Here is a 21690-nt window from a genome sequence, read left to right on the forward strand (position 1 = left end):
TTTAGGCCGCGAGGGCGGGAAAGAAAATTCGAAAAAAGAATCAATGACACACGTGCGTTCAACGGGAATACTTTCTGCGTATATACGACCATCGGTTACGATCTGTCACTAATTATTCATCCATTAATACGTTTTTAAATACAGTTAAACCGGCGTTATCGACGAATTTAAAGAAATGGATTCAGTTAATCAAAATCCATTGTAATTCTGAAGCATAAATATTCCTCGTATTTTCTCAAGATAAATTTGCCAATTCGCTTAGCTCGTTTCTCATACCTTACATTAAAAAAAAAAAAAAAAAAAAAAAGAGTTATCACGTGGAAAAAAAGGACTCCAATTCTGCTTTCAAAACGCCCGGAAAGGTTTGCAGGAAACCTTGACGCTATAGGCTACAGTTTTTATTACGTTCACTGTGTGCATTCCGAAGAAGCTCTTACCTCACGTATGCATAAGTCGCATACCAATCGCGAGATAAATTCTCAGCAGCACTCTTGCATGGCGTGGCGTCAAGTGCCTTTAAAAGGGTTGAATTGTTTTCGAAGACGTGGCGCGCTCGCGTTGATATGATCAAATTGCGCATTCCCTTTATAAAAATGCCCCCCCCCCCCTTGCCGCGCAAATGAGCCACGATGGTGTTTGGAGTAACGTGCAATTAGTCAGCGAGTGTATTATAGAGAAGGCTATTGAGTCGTGCAAGGTCTGGCTGCGGTCTCAGTCTTAGCTAATCACTGTTTATCTCGAGGAGAGAAATGGGTCAGAAATTCAATACTAAGTTGACCGAGCTCATAGATCAAGTCTAATGGAACGGGTCACCGCGACGCTAAAGAGACTTTAAAACGATTTAGAAATTCTTTTTCTTACTTTCTTCTATGTTTTTTTAATAAAAGACACAGCTCTTCCGCACTTCGATATGGAGATGACAAGAAGAGGAAAAATAAATAAATGAATGAATAAAAAATAATGCATCTCTCGTTAAAACTAACGACGTCTTTACCATCATGCATCATCATGCATTCATACGCGCTCGACGTGACTGCTTTTGCATTGCCGAATAGTTATCGTTGTTTTTATTATTATCATGGTTGTTAGTAACAGCGGCAATAATAATTCAGATGTAATTCAACGTCGTTGGATCGAGTGCGGTTCTACTGCAGGCATCTCTGGAATTCTAAAGCTGCAGTTATTTTAAGTCTCGAACCAACAAATAACTCTGGGTTTGAATTGGTTGCCACGGTGTGCATTCCTGGCGGGAATTCGTCTGTATATATATATATATACATACATGCGAATATATGCAGTCGAGTTTTGAGTCATGGATTCGGGATGCATACGGGGTAAATGAACGTTTTCAAAAACACCTGGAATGATCGAAAAAAAAATTTTTATTCAAGTAAATCCTTTTAAATGGAAAATATTCATCGACTTTGATGATCACCATGAAAAGGGCCGCTTGTATGTATATCTTTCCAAATGCGCGTAAACTTTCGTATTTACTGCAGCGGTGCGTTTCACTGCTCCGAGCGTCATCCATCCTCCTTTCCTATTCCCGCAATGGACCAGAGTTTGTCCAGACTTGCGCGCTTGGAAATCAAGGAAAGAATTCAATCACAAAACTTGCGGTGTGAAGTGAAAATTTCACGCGCGAGATGTGTTCTTATGATAACGGGGAGCATTGAAGACTTCAAGAAAGTCTTGAGACCATATTAGAAGTGACATTTTCTGCATGCAGTAATAGCTGAAGCCCGTCCTTCCTAGTTTCATACCTATACAATTATCTGAATGTAGGCTATTCCAATAACGTCACGTAGCTCGTCTATAAGCTACTGTACGGCTTCTAAACGTCGGTTCGAACTCTTTTCTTCTTCTTTTTCCCCTCTATCTTACTTTTCTATGAGGCTATACTCCACTTCCACCCTTGTTCATCGTCTTTTACCTACTACCTTGTCCACTCCACTCTGCGGCACGATCGCATCGTGCAAAATAGGGCAAATGTATATTTTTAGCTTTCGTTACAAAGTACCCGCGAAAGCAGTTTGGATGAAAAAATTTTATTTTATTAGTATTATTATTATTATTATTATTATTGGACTGGAGGGTGAAGAACGATGTTATCAATTTACTTGAGATCGAAAGAGAGAAGTTGTAGCAATAAAACGAAACTGTGATAAGATTGAGAAGAGCAGAAGAGAAGAAGAGAAGAGAATAATTAAAAAAAAAAAAAATAAATAAATAAAGATATATTGAAGCAAAATGAGATGGAGAAAAATCTGTTCACCGTGTGGGCGGTGCCGCTCCTTTATTATGGTATACGGCTGAACGACTTTTAGTAATCGGTATAATTTATCAAGCCACCATTTCTAATTACTTACCTTTCACGTTCTTAATTTATTCATTACGTTTCGTTTATTTACAACAAATATAAAAAGTAAATAAATAAATAATATAAAGGGGAAAGACGTAACGTAGCTCTGCGATATCTTGCACTTCTGTTCATATCAAGCCATCAAGGTTCATCTGTACACCTATTATACTTGTACACGTGGTATAAGGGAGCGTTTTTTTCAACGGTCTGAACATTGCGGCGGGTCATTTGTTACATAATAACATAGATAATATGACATATACCTTCACAATTACGTCGCATCAGTCGGTCACTTAAGTCTTACACAGTGTATGATATGTACTTATATTATAGTACAACACTGCATTTATGAAAGGCTCGTTTAATTGCAAGTGATTTGCATCTGGTCGTGATCATCATCATCATCATGATCGTCATCATCAGTATTCTCTTGCAGCTACAGCAGTGATGCTGCATTGCAGGTATCACATACCTGTAATAGTTATACCGCGTATTCTACAAATGGACGGCACCTGTGTCTCTTGGTATATGATGAATAAATACGATGCAATTATAAATTATAATCGCTGGGAGAGTCACTTATTTTCTCCGCGCCAGTATTTCCTATATATTATATAGGTCTGTCGATATATCTATTGGTATACGTAGCAGGTACAAAGACGAAGAGAAGCTGCAGCTGAAGGCAATTGATGATTGACTGCGGAATGAGTAATCGAATATCATTACAGCTGCGTTTTTTTTACTCCGTCACATCGCACCGTACGTCCAGACACTTGCCAATAACTCAATTGAGAGAGCTTTTAGCAATTTGTTGTAAATGTTTCTCGATTACTTTGAGAGACACTTGACAGGAAATCATAACATGGCGGCTGTAAAGCAGTGACAATTAGACTTTCACACTTCCAAGATCATAGCCAAGAGAAATTGTGTTGCAAATTATGCATAACATGACGAGTCCAAGTACGTTTCTGATTCAACGTCAAGTTCCAAGTTTCGATGCTTCGATTTACGGAGAATAAATACTTGCTCGATCGAAAATGGATTTCGAAAAACGGAGTAATATCGAAGGGACTTGAATATGCGTCGAGGTATGTAACTTGTGAGGTGAGTTTGCAGAGAGGCGGCCTTTACACCACCGAACGCGAACGCGTATTGATTGCGCGAGACGCCGGCGCCGCGGCGCTTCGCGAGTGAAAACGACGCCCGAATTCCGAGCTAGATATATAAGGGAAAAGCCGGGGCTCGAACCCGCGTCGTTGCTACTGCAGTGCAACGTTAAAGCCGACGTTCAACGACGATGATCGACGCTCACCGCCGCGTCTTGACACCCGACACCTTTAAGCGACTTACGTGTCACACTTAACTCGACTATTCGCCGCAGGCCTGCACCGGATAGACATTTAACTTCCGGTCAAAAAAGACCCTACGAAAGGCAAGATTGAGCGGAAATTTAAATAAATAATTGTAAATTTTTTATGGAATCGCAGGGGAGCTGCAAATGCGATTGTGACTGTTTGGATCCTGATTTATCATCAGCGTGCAATGCTAGAAAATTTAATGCACACAGATCTACTTTGTATACTGTGGAACTGATTCTTGGCATTGAAAAGAAATTTCTTTATCCAAATTCTTTGTTTTTTTTTCAATCGAAATTTGTTTGCCACGCTTTGAAACAAGACTCACTCGCTGAAATGACTCCGCCTTGAATGCACCAAGAGTGTCTGGGCTTGCCTCTTAAAAATGAAATCGTGATACGATATCGCTCTTGTATTAATGACTCCACTTCTCTGCAACGAGATACGAGAAGAACATTTTAATACCCCGTTATGCGCACCCTTATAGAGTTCTGGAATCAGACGAGCTGCTGAATATATCGCTTTGTCAAATAATAAGTACGAAACGTATGTATCGCGGACAAAAGAAATTCTGGGTTCTTTGTGCATCATTCTACTTGATGATTTCTACAGCTTTGTCGTGTTGCTAGCTTCCCTGTCACATCGTCAGAGGCATGCACGGTTCTGTTCGGCAAAGTGCTTTTTGATTTGTTTTTTTTCTCTCTCTTTCGTTTCTTTTTTTTCTCCTCCGTGTTGCTCTTTTCTCGTTCGCTGTTCGTTCAGAAAAGAAAAGAATGGGACAAACAATGGAGCGCAAGTCGCGTACCGTTTATAATCGAGTGGCTCTTCGTTGTGGCCGGAAGGTTTGTGATCGTATTAAATTTGCATCGGTGTCACATCCGGGTTATTAGGCATACAATGACATCACACGAGTACACATTCGATACCACACAATCCGGGTCTATAACCGTGCGAAAATAGCAACAAGACGCATTTACTTTTCACAAAATTTAATTGTCACGCCGTTGCGCCTGCTGTAGATGCTGTAGATCCGATCGACGTGAGAGAACCGATTGAATGTACATACAAACAACAATCCGTAGAGTCCCTGCAGGAACTCAATTTTCACCTCTCGTGTAACCCGGCGTTTAAATTTCAGATCCAGAAACACGATTAGGTACGCCTACTATTTTCACCGACGCGACGCGCGTTTAGGCTCGGGCTCAGGTTCGGGTCATTTCGTGACCTGCCACTTGCGTTACTTCCTTCCCATGAACCTAACTCGGGCTCTGATCCTGGGAAGATGCCTTCGAAGATACGGGAGATGCTCATACTGATAACATCAGGATCTACGGTTGTGCCATCACTTTCTCTCGCTTATGCCACGCGGGTATCTCGATCCTCGACCTGCATGGACCAAACGCTAAACGTCCGTCAGCTGCGGGGCTATCTTCGGAGAGCTAAGAGAGCACTGCTTCTATTCTCGAATGAAAATCCCCTCAACTTTGCACTTTGACCTTCCTCCTCAAATTGTCCGTAGAGAAGGTGTCTCGAAGCTATAGTAAAAAGGACGTGAATTCCGTGAAAGGAAAAGAGTCGTTCGTCAGCTTGAGACCTTGTCTGTTTAAGGAAATCGCCTAATTCGGTATCCGGAATGATCGTTATCCCTTGTAGAAAAATTAACGCCTTCTGTAGGATATGAAATTTCAAAGTAGACTGCGGCGAGACGAAACAAAGCCGACAAAGAGGCTACAAGGATAATAGCGCGAATAAGCGAAAGAGCGTGCAGACGATTCGTTTTTAAGGCCAGTCTGCAATAAGCCGTTAATTTTATAGTGGAAAAAAGCGGCGAAGCTAGGTAGGCGTGCGAAAAGGTTATTACAGAGTAATTTTCATCGACGGTCCAATCGACCCATGCAGGCAAAACTATCGTCGAGGTTGTTAAGTCGGTTTGCGACGATGATGAGAGTATCAGATCGGAGCTTGGCTATCCGGCGAGTGAGTCTGCAGGCTCCATAGACCTGGACGAGTTACATAATGCAACCGTCGGCCTTGCATTATAGCGTCATAACGTATTCATCCTGTCCGGTTACCTGCAATACTGCTGCTGCTGCTGCTGCTGCTGCTGCTGCTGCTGCTGCGCCTTCGTGCCACAACACCGCCATTTGTCGCGATTCAATTTATGGCAAGAGATAGCGACAATTATTCTGAATAATGCTCGAGGTTTGTATAAGACAGGAATAAGCAGTCCTATTACAATAATAGTTTCATACGAGGCGGTTTAAAAGCCGCAGCTTCTCTTCCGCGGCGACAATCGATCCGCAACGTAGATATTAAATACACAAATCGCTAGTTAAGATATTGCGGAACGCTAATTCTACGTCAACCGCTCATGAATAAGACCGCGATTCCCATAAAATCTATGGAAGATTTCCGAATAAAGCGAAAGAAATAAACAAACAAACAAACAAACAAACAAACCAATAAACGCACGTCGTTTCGACTTCCTTGCGTGTCTCATTCATGTTGCATATTGTAGTCGTGTCGACGTAATATTATCTTTGCGGATGGGACGTCGCAGTGACGTGGGCGTAACTCATTAATTGGCGCACTACCTTTTAATATTTAGGTACGCACTTGGAGCCTCCTCGGTTATTTCTGACGTTCGGAAGGTACTACCCATCGCGAATTTCAATTAAACTCTTGTCATTATGATCCAATCGAGCTTTGCCAAGCTTGGCTTTCCCTCTAATCGACGTCGTTGCATTGTGTTCCAATTCAACAACGAACTGTTCAACTGTTGCTTCAGTCGGTTTAATTGGATTTCCAGTTTGACGTGGGTTTCGTTAGACCTAATTCCGGATCCAACATTCGCAAGGTATTCAATCTCGATTATCGGAATATACAGCTCGATGCGATTCAAGGGGAAAAGATGGTCGCGGATGTTTGTGTTTAGAAAACAAAAAAGAGAAAAGAAAAAAAAAATCACCCCCGTCACCCGTAATTGGCGAATTTTTGATCAATCGGCATTTCATTCTTGCATTATTTTGCGTGTTTTTTTTTTTTTGTTCTTTTATTAACTTTGGTTTTTGTACCGCGAATTTTCTAAGTCGTAGTCTCGGGTTTTAATTTTGCCTCTTGAGAATTTATACCTGTATTACGAATTTAATCATTGTTTCCTCAGACTGATTATTTGAACAAAGAGAAACAGAGTCGTAGATTATACCGCGCGATACGAGAAAGTGTCCAGTTTATGTACGCGAATGTGTGTGTGTGTGTGTGTGTGTGTGAGTATAATATATGTTACATATAAAGAAGCGGTATTGCGAAAATAGGGATAGAAAAGTTTCACCGTGAGAAGCGCGAAGGCCGGTAGGAGAATTTCCCAATCTCTTGTACGCGCTGCGTGGAAATGTATGACACTTCTATACATATATCTTATATATATATATATATGTATTACATACGTAGGAAAATAAAGGTTTGATACACAATTGTGTGACGTTTAGAGTCCATGAGTCGGCGCGTATGACGAAGATGTGATATTGTGTTTATAATAACCTGCAATTCTTAACAAGCCGTTCCATGATTGTGACGACCATTTTACCCTGGCGTGAAAGCCTCCGTGGGTGTTCGGCATGGAAACTGATATATTCCGATAGCCGGTTTAACAATAATTTACCAATCACCCGATCGCCCAGCACGCGGCCAATCCAATCAATTGTATATTGTGTGCGTATCGCTTGAGACTAGCGTTCTTGCAGATACCATCTAAATGTATGTAATATCTTATCTTCCACGCTATAGATCCAATGATCGATAATTATTTATTTTCAAATACCTACCTGGACCCTCGACTGTGTGACGCGTAATCGCGAGACGGAAAGAGAGAGAAAGAGAGAGAGAGAGAATCTCACAGTGCATGCCGGATTAATATCAAAGACACTGCTGTTCATCAGGGCGGATATTTTGTTTTGACGAAATGACGAGAAATCGTATTACGTGTAAAAAGATGGGAATACAATAGAAAAAAAAAAAAAAAAAAAAAAAACAGTCACAATTCAACTTTCCACCAAAATTCAAAAGCGGTTAGCGGAACAATTATAATTGCCGTCAATTACCGTGCAATTCGTATAGGTATATATAGGGTGCTTATCTTTGTCACTGATTTCTCTCTCGCGAGGTTGGCAACGAATACCTGAAGCGCACCTGCGGCACGATCGTCAGCCTCGAGAGTTTGCAGAGAATTTCGTTTCTTTCTTCGTAGTTAGTTATATTCTTTTTCTTTCACTCTATATGTAAGCAATAATATACCTACTAACGTAGAGAAATATCGTATATACAGTAAAAATTCCCGAGTCGGGAAATTACGGTTAAGGATTTTATACACCTAATAGCTATTAATTAAAATGCCTAAGAGTCTTCGCTGCGGCTGCAGAAAATTCTCTAAGTACACTACACAACGATCATACTAACAGTAAAAAGAAATAACTCTGTGCTCGAGTTTTCCGCGAAATTATTTCTGCACCCGAGCATGAAAACATCTACTATACATATATATGTATACATCAGGGTGTTTCAAAAAATAATTGGTTGCGACTTTTTTAACACGATCGTACCCCTAAAAACTTTATTTACGTTATGTGTAAGATCGCGCTCGATTGATTTTTCACTTTTTTCACACTTTTTTTTAAACTTATAAAGAATCGCGAATGAAATTTCTTTTTATTGCCTTATACATTAATCACAATATCAATTTACATCGCAAATAAGACTCACACTTGTAATATTAAGCTTCCAGTTGATGTTTGAGAAGTTTGTCTAACGGTTTTTTAATTATTAATCCAATTTCATAAAATATTTATAACTTAATACGAACAATCGATTTAGGAGGATGAGATCTTTGGATCGATTATAAATATCAGGAAAGAAATAATGATTCAACAATAAAAACAAAATGTTGTGAAACGTGAAAAATGAAATGAGCGTGATTTTCCAGATGGAAAAAAAAAAATTTAAGGGTTACCACGGCGGAAAATCGTCTATTATTTTTCGCTGAAACACTCTAATACAATATGCATACATACAGGAATATAAGTATTAGGCAAAAGATGAAAAGGCAACGAATGCGAGGAATCAAATATCTGACTATACAGCAATGATCCGCGTATGTAGGCAATACCTATTCAATCCATTCATCCCCGATTCCCAGGGATGATTCCTCGATATTATTTACTCGGCTCTCCTTCCATTCGCAGTCATATGCAAGGTATAATATTGGAATATCTGTTTCTCGGCTTTCAGGTGCGCGATTTGGTCGAGCGATGCAACTGTCCAACCCAATTTCCGATGATCCGAGTCTCCGAAGGAAAGTACAGGATCGGTGACACGAAGGTGTTGATCTTCGTCCGCATACTACGGAATCACGTGATGGTCCGCGTCGGCGGAGGGTGGGACACCCTGAGCCATTATCTTGACAAGCACGACCCTTGCCGGTGTCGCAGCTGTAAGTATAGTAGAGTATATCTCTCTGCATCCCTTAAGACACTCTAAACTCGTTGATTTGTTGTAATAAGGATCGATATACCGAACCCGTTTCGCTATACGCATCGAGAGATAATCCTGGAAGTTTGCACGTCATTTAATCATTCGATTATTTATTAATGCGAGTCGAATTTTACCTTTTTCAAAATCACAGCCCACCGTTCAACCATCTCGGCAAAATTGATCCAGAAGGCGGGTGGATCGTTTGATCTTGGAAGCGCGCAGGTGCACTACGAACGGTAAGTTGGGAATGTTATGGTGGTTGAGAAAACTAGATATAACTCAATGCATTGAGATAAATTTCATCTGTCATTGTTATACTGTAGAAAATCCTGGTGGAACGCTGGTATCATTATAGAAACGGTTTAAACACTGTTTGAAATGAAAGTAAATTTGATTCAATTAATAACTATTTAAAGTACAACCGATGATTATGTCAAATTGCCACATTTTTCGTCTGGTTGTATTTTACTTTTACGATTATGGTGAAAAACGAAGATGGTTAAAATAAAAGAGGTAACCATAACGAAAAATTTCTCTCAGCTACGTACAGTAACGTTAATTGATGCCTTTTTTTCGGTCCCAAAACATACGAATTGAATATGTGACAATGACTCACATTCTCTCGCGTATAAACTTCGTCGGCAGTCATTGTCACATAATTAAATTCGTATAGAATAAAATTCACGTTTTGTTTCTAACCGAGAACAAGTTAGGCGTTGCATTAAACGTTCCCGAACAATATTGTTGTAAAAATCAACAATTAATTTCCCTCTAAGATCACCTCCAAGAACCCGTCGCAGCTCGGCATCAAGCGTTGGTTCCTGTGCGGGAGCCGGATTGCAAAATCAGAGTCCGCAGCACCAACCGACGTCCTTGCAGACGAACAGGACCTTGTCAGCAAACCGATCTCGTTCCCCGACTCCGCATCACGTGCAGCACAAGCATCTCGGCGAGGAGTTGAAGAAGTCGTCGAGTCGATCGCGGAGCCCGACGCCTCAGCGAAAGTTTTTGGGAAGCCCCGGTCACCTCGGAAGCGAATTGAACAAGCAGAGGTCGAGGTCGCCGACGCCGAAGATGAGCTCCAGGTCCAGGAGCCCGACCCCGAAGGTCGATAACTCGAGGATCGGGACTTCCGGTCTCGATCCGACCCGGAAGGCGCTCAACGAGGAGATCAGACAGATCAAGTACGACGGACGCTCTCAGATGTACCACAGCAGAAATCAGGATAGCTATCAGGTAACTAATTGCCGCATTCTTTTCGTTCTTGAAAGTTTTTTTTATTAAAAATCACGCTCTTTCTTTGATTTTTTATTCAGTTTTTTTTTTTAAACAAAATTCGTATTCCCTGTTTTCTTTTGCAATTGAATAAAAAATGAAGTGAAAAATCTGAAAAGATTAGAGATTCGTTTGTTTTTATATTTAACCCCGATCTACGACCATCCAATATTGAAATTCTCCAAAAAAAACAAAAAAAAATACGGTTAAACGACCACCCTAATATACATTTAAGTACGTATATAGTATCTTCGCGAAGAAAAAAGAGAACATAATTTTGCCTCGAGTAATAATAACGGTACAAATCGTCGAACGTCCCGTATTTTGTTTCAGGATCCTAAAAAAGATCTACATCAAGAGATCCGGGCGAAGGTACCGCTTTCGGAGGAATTTTCGAAACGTTACGTCGTCGAGGGTGGCGTAGCTCGTCGGGCCTCCTCTCACGACGACACCCCGAGGTACGAGCCCTCGATATTCAACTACAAATGTCACGAAGACTCGTCGAGCAGAAGCCCGACTCCGAGTCCACCGGGTGTGATAAAGGAAGAAACGACCGGCGAGAGGTTCGCCAAGGATGTTGTTCACTACGCCAAGTCACCTCAGGGCGACGGCGAACATTCGGACAATGGAAGCGAAGTATCTGACGAAGGCTATCGGAGTCTCGGTGCCGTCCAGCCGGCATCCGCGAATTCCACTTCCGGTTGCAGCACGCAGGCATCGCCTACGGTTGTTGACTATCAAAGTGAGTAAATCTTCTACTTTTTATTCTCATTCTTATACTTATGTGTGTCTGTATAATAAACATCCAGGTCGACGACTCCGAGCCTAAGATTTTTTCTTTCATTCTTTTATCATCTGGACTTATCTTCTAGTTTCGTGATTCGAGGAACGTTTTTTCCCAATTCAATTTGCCAATTATTTATATCGATTCGTCATCCTTTTTCACATGTCTACTTACGTTGGATGTACAATTTTTTAAGAAGCTTGCGAAAAATTTATGTTTCTCGAAATTCGAGTTTAAAAAATGTGAAATCGATATGTACGTACGTACAGAGCGCGATCAACGAAGGATTGGTTCGGTCCAAACCAAATTATCAGGTTTTTTTCGTCCGCTCTATCCTTTTTCTTCCTCTGTCATTTCGTACGAAAAATAATATACTCACAATGAGTCACGCTTCGTTCAATTTGACTTCTCCGCGCAGACGCTGGTCTGTAATTAACGATAAAAAGTTTATCGAGAGTCGTTTAAGCCGCTTCGCCCGCACGATTATTATCATTATTGTTGCTACTACTACCGCTATCATCGTTGTCATCTCATTTATATTACCCTGTGTGTTGTACATGTGCCGCAGAGATTGACACTTTTTACCCCCCCTCCCCTTCACTCTTTGTATACATATATTACATCGAGTGACCCTTAAACCCATGCATCACAGGCACACTATAGAAATCGCTATTCGATTAAATCGCTTGTCGGATGATCTCCAGCTGGGAAGAAAGTACAAAGTATCATGTACGCGAATTAATTTTCCCCGTGTAGATATATCGTCGCCGATCACGTATCGTTTTATTCTTAGATCCTGCATACATGCTGTCTGTACATTCGTAAGGTAACCCGTGGCATGATGCACGCGTGCTTTGTACGAACCTTCGTTACGTGTATAAATTCTTGACGCGATATCGATACGTTCAGCCTGATTAAACCGCGAAAACACCCTCCGATGTTTTAACAGTCATCGGGTATAATAGACAGGATAGCACGCGAAGAATTTCTGACGGAACTTGAACGCTCGAGCGAATTGCAATTCGTATATAAAACTACGTACGTACGTATCTCGGTATGATCGGTAATGCGGGGAGATCGTAAAACTCTTTGATAACGATGCGTTATGTATGTTGTGAAATGTGACGTCAGGAATAAGAAGAGAATATCACTTTTAATATAATATGCTAATTTTAGGTTTAATATACTTTTTCAAATCGTTATTACAGAAGAGATTATCTCGCGAGTTATGAATATATCCAAGAATTAGAATCTTTTGGGATTCAAACGTTATATGCACGGTTAATCAGGGGAGATATTTTCGTCGGATGCGACTATGTATGTCCTGTTAATTTTCGTATCGTCTTTCGCTTTTGGGCATAATATTATAACTTTCGCTATTAAGGATTTCACTGTAAGTTAGTGATTCGTTACAAGGCGTATATCGTATTATGGTGATAAATTTAAATATGCAGGAACTCTGAGAATGATCCCCGTTTCTCTAAAATACGCTAATCAAGTTTCACCATTTTATCAAACGACCCACTAAATATACACGTAGTTTTACTTTTTTCTATCAACTGTCGTCGGAAAAAGAGAGATAGAGAGAGAGAGAGAGATAGAGAGAAACTTTCATCCGTATCTGCATAATTCAAGATTTATGGGAAAAAGTAGAACCTCTTAATTGAAAACAACCATCAGAACAATTTTCTGTTCAACTTCGAGCCACGTATTACCGATTTACTTTCAACTATTCAGTTTTTTCTTAGTCATAATTGAACCCATTGAAACCTCAGTCTGAATATTTCCAGACAGTGCGGCACATACGAAATAACAGGTTGTCTTTACAACTGTAAGAACGTAAATTTGTGGTATTAATGCGATCTATGAGAGTAAAAAGTAGATGATTTTTCTTTTTTTATCTGGATACAGAAACTGGTTTTAAAGTGCTTAATTATCAAGTGTATATAAAGAAATACATAAATTTTGCGAAGTGAAGACTCAAATGAGAAAAATAAAATAAAATTGTACAAAAATTTTACCGTAATCTTCTCTCGGCTAACCTGGGCTTTTAATGCCAATTTGACTGGGCAGTAATAAAAATGCGATAATTTTGTTATTATTATTAAATATATACAACAATAATCATAAGAACAGCAACAACAATGATTAAAAAGCGTAGATATCATGGCACAAAAGTGTGTCATGTTAAATTGGTCGAAGTGACTATCACACTCTTATGTATTGACACGTACATGCATGTACATATGCATGCATACGAATATATACCGTAAACGAATCGGCTAATCATATAGCCAAGCTAATTATTGTCTGTAGAATACAAAATGTCAGTCAACTTTCGCGCTCGGTAATAGAGCTGGTAATAATAATATATAAATTTGTTCTCCAAAGTCCCCGTGTATGCATATATAATATATATATATATATATACATATATATTTATAATACCGGTTAATCGAGTTTTGTTTCTAATATTTAATCTTTCTTCTTTCTCTCTCTCTATATTCTAAACAAACTCACGAAAGGAGGGGAGAAAAAAAACCATAAATAAATTAAGAAAAAGAAAAAGTCACACAGCTTCCGTCATGCCTCCAGTTTACTTTCGTTTGATAAAACCTGACTGCATGATTTGGTTGATTGATTTTTCAATTTCGATCAATCTTTTGCCGCCGATCAATCGTGCCGGAAACATTTTTTAATATGTCAGTAATACAGACGTGTTACCTACGTGTTCGTATCACGATTATACTGTGTATGCAATAAACATTGGCCATATGCCGTGAAGATACTTTGGTGTGAGTACGTTGTGTAAGGCACATATATGTATGTATATACATACATATACGTGTGTGAGTTTGTATGTACGTGTTGCCTGCAGGCTCCTTGAAGGGCAAATAATCTCGTTGTGAACTCACTGCCATGCCATTCTCTCGGACGTTTGCATCGCTCTCCTGACCGGCTTCACTAATTATTATTAACCGTTGCACGAATGTGAATAGGATTATTTATACATATGTGCACAAGTCTATGCGTACTTTCAGCCTATAGGTATATAACATTATATACAGAAACGATATACTCGCTGTTGCGGAAATAGCGAAGGCCGTTCTTTAGCGACGAATTCATATTTCAAAATCATATATGTATTACATATATACGGCATATAATGTACATACATGCAGGTAATAAACCTGTGCGAATTGTGACGATACTCTTTCCACACGTGGATAAACAATTTTTTTCTTTCGTATACGTATTTATACTTGGTGCTTTTTGTTTTTTTCTATTTCTCTTTCCTAGTTTTTTGTTTATTTTTCTTTTTGTTGTACCTTGTTTGGCGGGTAGAAATAAAAATGGGCATCCAGTGCATGTGGGAATCACGAAAATTTATTTTTATATTTACGTGCATAATATTAGCAGAGGCAAGTCGGTGAAACTGATCTAAGAGGTACAAAATCTACTATTTAGTAACTACTATTTAGGTGCTAATTAAGTGTTACTCAACAGTTTTTCATATTGATCGATTATTGGTATTTGGATCCTTGGTCTCCCCGTTATTTGACGTTGTCTACGAACTTGGGATTTTTCATCTGAAAAATAACGAGGATTCTTCGGCTTTTTTAATGCCTAGTCTCGAAAGAATATTACGTCGATATAGTGTATGAAACAATTAAGTCCGGTTTTTCCAAAATCGGTTGAAAATTTGTTAAAATTCAAAAGTGTGAGCGAGGACAGTAAGTGAGGAATTGTCAAACAAATATTGCACGTAGTTAGAATTAAAAAAAGTACAAGATTTCTGTGTTTGTTAGTTTTCGAAACACTCGCTGTTTCGGTCAGTTTTATTTATCGTTTCTCTGGCAACATGACGTCGCGTTAGCAACTAATTATTGTAAAATAGAAGTTGTATCATAGATTATAAAAAACCAGAAAACAAGAAAACGAAACAAAAAAAACAACAACAAATTAACAAAAGACGAGCACCTAATTTTCATCTGGGCGTGTAATTAGCACCTAAAGAACACTAATTATGCTTATAAATCATGGTCAGATTTCTTGACATGGGTTTGTTAATATTATCCATGTTATGTATTTTTAACGCTGATGCTTCAGGCAAGCTGGTATTCATTTGTGGTAATGTTTCGGTAAAAAAACGTTGACTGCAACCTTAGCATTCAGGTCATGTAGGTCTTACCATTGAGCATCGTAAGAGTATAGCGCACGTGGTTTTAATCATTACATCAGTTCACGCCACTAGATATACTTGACTTACTGGGTAGAAGCTTATTATACGTATAACCGTTGGTGTATTTTCAAACTCAGAAATCCGTGGGAAATGAGTTCGAATTTTCGTTGGACCTGCTTCGGTTCAAAGTACAAAATATCGAGTTAACAAAATCAAAATACTGGACGAATATTGAGACTGAAGAGAAAATTGCATTATTTTTATTTTGGTAGTTCCGAGTCTGCCGTTTTGTATTCAATTTTATACTAAATAGATTTTTTATTTTAGGTGGCACTGAAAACGCAGTGAAAAGAATTTCTGTGTAAGAATCAATTAACTCGTTTACTTTAAAATGAAAATATTTACTCAAAATGCCTTTATTTGAGTAAAGAAACACTTTTTGATCGATTTTCAGATGGTTTGGAGAGTATTGCGTTGATACAAGTGTAGATACAAAAATGCGAATAACTTAACTACCTTCAGTTTCTTCGTGCAAGTAAACTTAAAAATTTGAGTTTATCCTCCCAGCTAGCGAGCCACAAAAATTAGCAATAATTGTTCTTTCTTTCACGTTCTTAATTTTTCATCCGCCACATTCAAATCGCTATTTCCGATTTCCCAGTCTCAGGAAAGCAGCAGCACGAAAAATAATGTAAAAGCCTAATTTTTGTATACCAATTGTATGCAAATTTAACTCAGCGTGAGAATCACTTCCTGCACGATACACAGATACAGTATAATTGGCGCATTAAAAAATTTCAAGCACAAAATTTTCGCCACATTATTGCCATCAGTGTCCGTAAAAACGTCCGGTTTTTCATCCCCAACAAAGGAAAAAGACAATGCCTCGATGGGGGGGGGGGGGGGGGGGGGGGGGCTGGATATTGCAGGGAGGCGAAAGACGAGGTTCCAAAGGCACGCGGAGATTAGACCTCCCTGTAGGCGATTAATATGCGCGGCACGGTAGAGTATATGCTACATATACCTAATACCTACACCTATAACAGTAGGTATATGCGTGAAACCGAGAAGAGGCTGGCCTGACATTTAACCGCGCGCACGCCGAGCAGCAAACTCCACACGAAAGTATCTCCGCGTTAGATTATACCTACAGGCAGGTAACTCGTACGTACCTACGTACTCGTCAACTGCCTACCACACGCCCCGTGTGTACATAAACCTTGAGTACATGGTAGAGGTGATATATGTATATAGAGAGAGAGAGAGAGAGAATGAGAAACACACGCACGCCTCGATCGCCTTAGCTGTTTCACTTGCGCTCGTCTCTTAGATGCTGCATACGTCATACGTAGGTACGCGTTAGGAGAAGTGTGGATGTGAACCTTAAGCGAGAAAGAAGAGGGAGTGTACGTATATGTGTTAGTTATCCAGAGTCGGACGTGGGCGCAGCAACCTGTCCTTACGGAACAATCGCGTTTACTAGATTCCCAATAACAGATGGCATCTGTCAATGCAATTGTCACGCGCTGCGGCGCAAATACGAGAAGAAATAATACCTACGAGTATACCTATGCAGGAGAGAGGAGAAACAATTTGCGGCGAATAGAGAGACTTTTCGAAAAATTATGAGAAACGGAATTTGAATATGTTCTTTATTCGTTTCTTCCACGCTTGCAAAAGCTTGTTAAAAAGCATTTCCTGATGAATGTTCGTAAACCTCGTGTTCTTGATTGTTCGGCTAGTTTACCTTTCGTTGTTACTTATTCGGGAATAAATGGGGCAAAACTGCGCTGTTTTATTCCGAAATTCTAAGCTTTAGGCAGAAATGAGGGGATATATTGGCGGCATCTATAGGATATGCTTCAGATTTTTGCGCAGCGTGTACTCGAGCATCGTGCTCTGTTATTTAGGAATAACACGGCGAGGCTTTTTATGGTTTTTAGTTCAGATCAGCCTCGAGGGGAATTGACGTACGATGCTTAAGCGTTTAAATATGCATATACCTATGTGGTGTGTAAAGTCGAACGTGCGCCACGCGTCAAGGCAACGAAACGGTAAACAAAATAAACGCGTTACGATCAGACCCAAGAGGCCCACGCGATATGCTAACGAGGAGAGATTCGCGCGCGCCTTACGTTCTCGAATGCTTGTGCTTACGGACAAATTTGGCTCTCCAGCTCAATTTAAAAGCTAAGTCGCAGATATTCCAACAATCGCGCGTATTATACCCGGGCACTTAGGCTGGGAGCAGCCTCTGTGGGCGGCGGTTATACAATTCGGATCTCTGCTCGCGTTATAGGTGTATACCTACTTGGTCGATGAACGTTGGGACACGGGGCAAAAAAACGAATAGCATGCAAAAAAGAAAAAAAAAAAAAAAAAAAAAAAGAAGAACAAGGAGGAGAGACAAAAATGCAAGGAAAAAAGGCATTAAACAAATAAGTGAAAATAGCCCGGGACGAATTTAGTTTTGCATACAAGACAGATTTGTGACCGGAATTTTTAATCGCGTATATTATACATATATCGTCCGAGATATTATCGTTGAATTCAAGCTCCGTCAGATCGTCCACGTCGTTCGTTACGCACCCTGTGATACGTTTGTAAATGTCATCAACCGAAATAAACATTCGATCAAATGTTGTGACAATTAGAAAAAAAATCATCAAAAGATCCGATACATCGACTCGGATGCCATGCGTATTAACGCAACGTAACGAAATAAACGCTTTGCTCTTTGCGTGAGGTTCTCTCAGTGCCTCCATATTCGTACGATTTATCTGAATGGATCAGCTGTTCTCGCTGACCGGCGCCATATTGTACAACGCCACGCGTCCATGTTTTGAATCTCATTTCTATGACGGCCGAACTATCTTGTTGTGTAATAGTAAATACGAGTAAAATAATGGGTCTGGATCGATAGCTTGCGAAAGATTTTTTAAACTGTCAAACCGTCGGATACGTTGAAAAATGCAAAATATCGAAGGCGAATTTCTTCTGTTTCAGAGCAACCCACAATTGAGAAATCTTGCGTGGAGACGGAAACGATCGAGACGGGTCTACGGAAGACGCGAATCGGTCCGTCGAGTCCTTTGCGAGCATCGCCAGCGAGGAGCGTGACGTCTTCGTCGGGAGACAGGACGCCGAGGGCGGGGTCGATAGTACGGGAGAACAGCAACGTGTCGAGAGCATCGTCGGGAAGCAGGACTCCGCGTGAGGAGAATTCGAGTCCAGAGGGAAGCCCGTTGAAGCGAGGATCCGGGGTTAGAACGAGCCAGAGGAAGCCCCCGACGGGGAGCCTGAGCAAGGCGACGTCGGGCGTGCCGAGGTTGAGTCAGTTGAATTTCCAGGCCGGAAGTAACACCTGGAACGGAAGACAAGCGCGGAAGAGACCGAGCATCCAGGCCGACACGTTCGCGGCGCCGAACGCGAACGGAAACGGAAACGGCCAGACGTCGACGTCGGCGACGACGGCGTTCGCGAGAAAATCCCCGGCCAGACAGAGCCTCCCGAGGCCCGCGGGGACCGGAAGTAGCCCCCAATACGACCGTAATGGCCGGCGGATAAAGCCCTCTTCCGCCTCGCTTCAGTCCTCGCCGACGAAGGTGGCGAATCCTCTGCTCGAGCAGATTCTACAAAAGGTCGGGCACCTCCAGGACGAGAAACAGGTCGTGCAGAAGCTCCAGGACTTCCTGAGAGACTATCAGGGCAACGGGAGCGGCGGTAGCACCGACGGCGATCCGACCCTCGACTTCACCAAGGCCTGGGTCGACGGCAATGGCACCGTTGCTCTACCTCAGGAGCAACTTCCCGTAGCCGCGAGCCCCAGGAAAGACCCGAAGGCCGCCTCGGAACGCGGCGGCTTCTCCAGGATACCGGCGCCGGTTTACAAGAGGCCGATGTCCGTGGCTTCGGACAGTATGTGAGTCTGATAATCAATCGCTCGCTAACAATAAGCTTTGGTTCCAGTCGAGGAACGGACGGACGAATGGACGGACTGAATCCAACCGTTCCTATAAATTATCCAAGGTACGCATTTTACGTGTATCCCCGGTCTACCGCAGTAGCGAGTAGCAGGTCGAGTAATTACACGTTTAGTGCATTTTTGCTGGATTTTCATTTTGTAACGATTGTAGAGAGTGAGTGAAAGAGAGAGAGAGAGAGAGAGAGAGAGAGAGAGAGAGAGAGAGGATATTATTCTTGTTATATTATGGGAGAGCAGCAGCAGCAGCAGCGTATATTATTGTAACATTATATACATTGTATAAGTTTTAAATGTTATATGAGTATAGTTTAAAATATGTTGAATGAATTTTTTCTATCTTCTGTTGCGGCTTCCAAATCAATATCAGCTTTTTATAGACCGTGTAGGTATACGTATAATGCACGATTGGTTCGTTAGAACAGCCTAATATTGTAATATTATTGCGCGATACGTGTAACATTTGCTAAAATGACCTACTTACGATATTACGATCAGATGAAGAAGGGGAGGCAAATTTTTTACGTTGAATTCCTGTTATATTCGGGGTATAATCGAATGGTTTTTATAATTCATTGAATATTATATTTGCAAATTATTTATTTATATTATATATATATTACATAGTATATCGATTGTATTTATTAAAAGAATAACAAGTGAGTTTATTTACGCGTTACAACGTATATACATACTTATATCGTATACGTTCTCTTTGCGCGTGTTTTGCGGGCTATTGAGAAATAAAGTGAAGCGTAGGTGAAAGAAAATAAGTAGACCGAACGCGTAAAAAGGTGAAGAGAAATGAAAAATGAGAAAAAATACAAATATAAAACAAAACTGAGAAAAAAAAAAATTTATTATTATAATCCGACTACTCAAATAGACTGGATATAATAGCGTATCATCATTCCAATATTGAAATGTGTTTTTATACCAAAAGTAACCGTAGAGAAAGAAGAAAAACAATAAAAAAATATGAGATAAGGTAAGAAAGTGAGAGTGAAAGAGATAGAATGAATAAAATTGATTATCTTTTTGTACCAAGTGTCTTATACAATAGTGTGAGGGATGTAGAAACGGACTTTTTTAGGACAAAGGGTCTTTTAACGTGCTAAGATTATTTTATAGACAATATAGAAATAATAATGTAGAGTATAACGTAAAATATATAGAAATAAACAAACCAAACAAACAAATTAAGTACGCGAGAGAAAAAAAACACACACACACACACACACATACATGCACACATGCAGACACGCTTGAAAAATAAATTGGAAGCTATAGGATCTGAAAGATTGTTTGGTACCTATAACTCAACACTGTATCACATACGGATCTGGATGTAATAACAAAATGCCGAAACTCCGTGATTAATGGCTTCTATTTCAATCTACCGCGACAGCGGCTGCTGGCTTCCGTTGATCTTTACTTCTCGTCCAGAGAGTCAACGGGAAATCGTTGATTGGATTAAGATTTCAAATGTTGTATTTTCGGTCTTGACCATCCTGATTATTCAGACAACACTCCTTTTAGAACTGTTTAAAGTAGAATATATGTATATAAAAAAAAAAAGGAAAAAAAAATATCACCACACAGCTGTACACGATCGATTCCTTGTATGAAATTTGCCTTACGCATTTATATATAGGTAGAAATCGTTTATTGAAGAAATAAAGTAAATGCATAAAAATACACAAACAATATGACAACGCTTTTAAAGAAACAAGATGATAATTTTTAAGTATACACCAGCCTAAACTATGATATATTCACTCGATTCGTTTACTACACATCCAACTTAACTATTGTTACTTCTGTACGGTGAATATAAAAAGAAAAAAGTTAATAGTCAGTCAAGACGTGATTTACACAGTTATTATAACCGGCCAATACGTGTAATGAATAATTTTTACGCCCGTTCGTAATATTATATCTATATAATGTATAATAGGCCTAAGTTTTTTTTAACCCAATCACACAGTCTACCGCGTTAACGATTATATTATTACAACAATATCATCTATTATATTATTCGTTATGTTATTATTTTAGTTTATATACGCATCAAGAAAAAAAAAAACCTTACTAAAAAAGAAACGTGCAAATAAAATGAAGTAAAATAATGAATGAATAAATAAATAAAAACATAACAAAACGGAAATCGATCGACGCGCGTTTTCTATTTCTTTTTACACCTTCCGCAATGCGCTGAACACT

At 39.9% G+C, this 21690-nt stretch overlaps 1 protein-coding gene across 1 annotated transcript in view; it reads left to right on the forward strand.

Moving 5' to 3' along the window:
- The window catches only part of LOC124407180 (GAS2-like protein pickled eggs), a 42579-nt gene extending 22149 nt beyond the window's left edge, over nucleotides 1-20430 (forward strand). Inside the window, exons 4-8 of the mRNA XM_046883046.1 lie at nucleotides 9001-9202; nucleotides 9395-9479; nucleotides 10020-10479; nucleotides 10852-11260; nucleotides 18492-20430. Of these exons, the coding sequence (XP_046739002.1) occupies nucleotides 9001-9202; nucleotides 9395-9479; nucleotides 10020-10479; nucleotides 10852-11260; nucleotides 18492-19411 (2076 nt within the window). The 3' untranslated portion in view covers nucleotides 19412-20430. The remainder of the gene's footprint in view (nucleotides 1-9000; nucleotides 9203-9394; nucleotides 9480-10019; nucleotides 10480-10851; nucleotides 11261-18491) is intronic.
- Nucleotides 20431-21690: the final 1260 nt, after the last annotated feature.

This window comes from Diprion similis, chromosome 6, assembly GCF_021155765.1.
Source record: "Diprion similis isolate iyDipSimi1 chromosome 6, iyDipSimi1.1, whole genome shotgun sequence".
Lineage (NCBI taxonomy): Eukaryota > Metazoa > Arthropoda > Insecta > Hymenoptera > Diprionidae > Diprion > Diprion similis.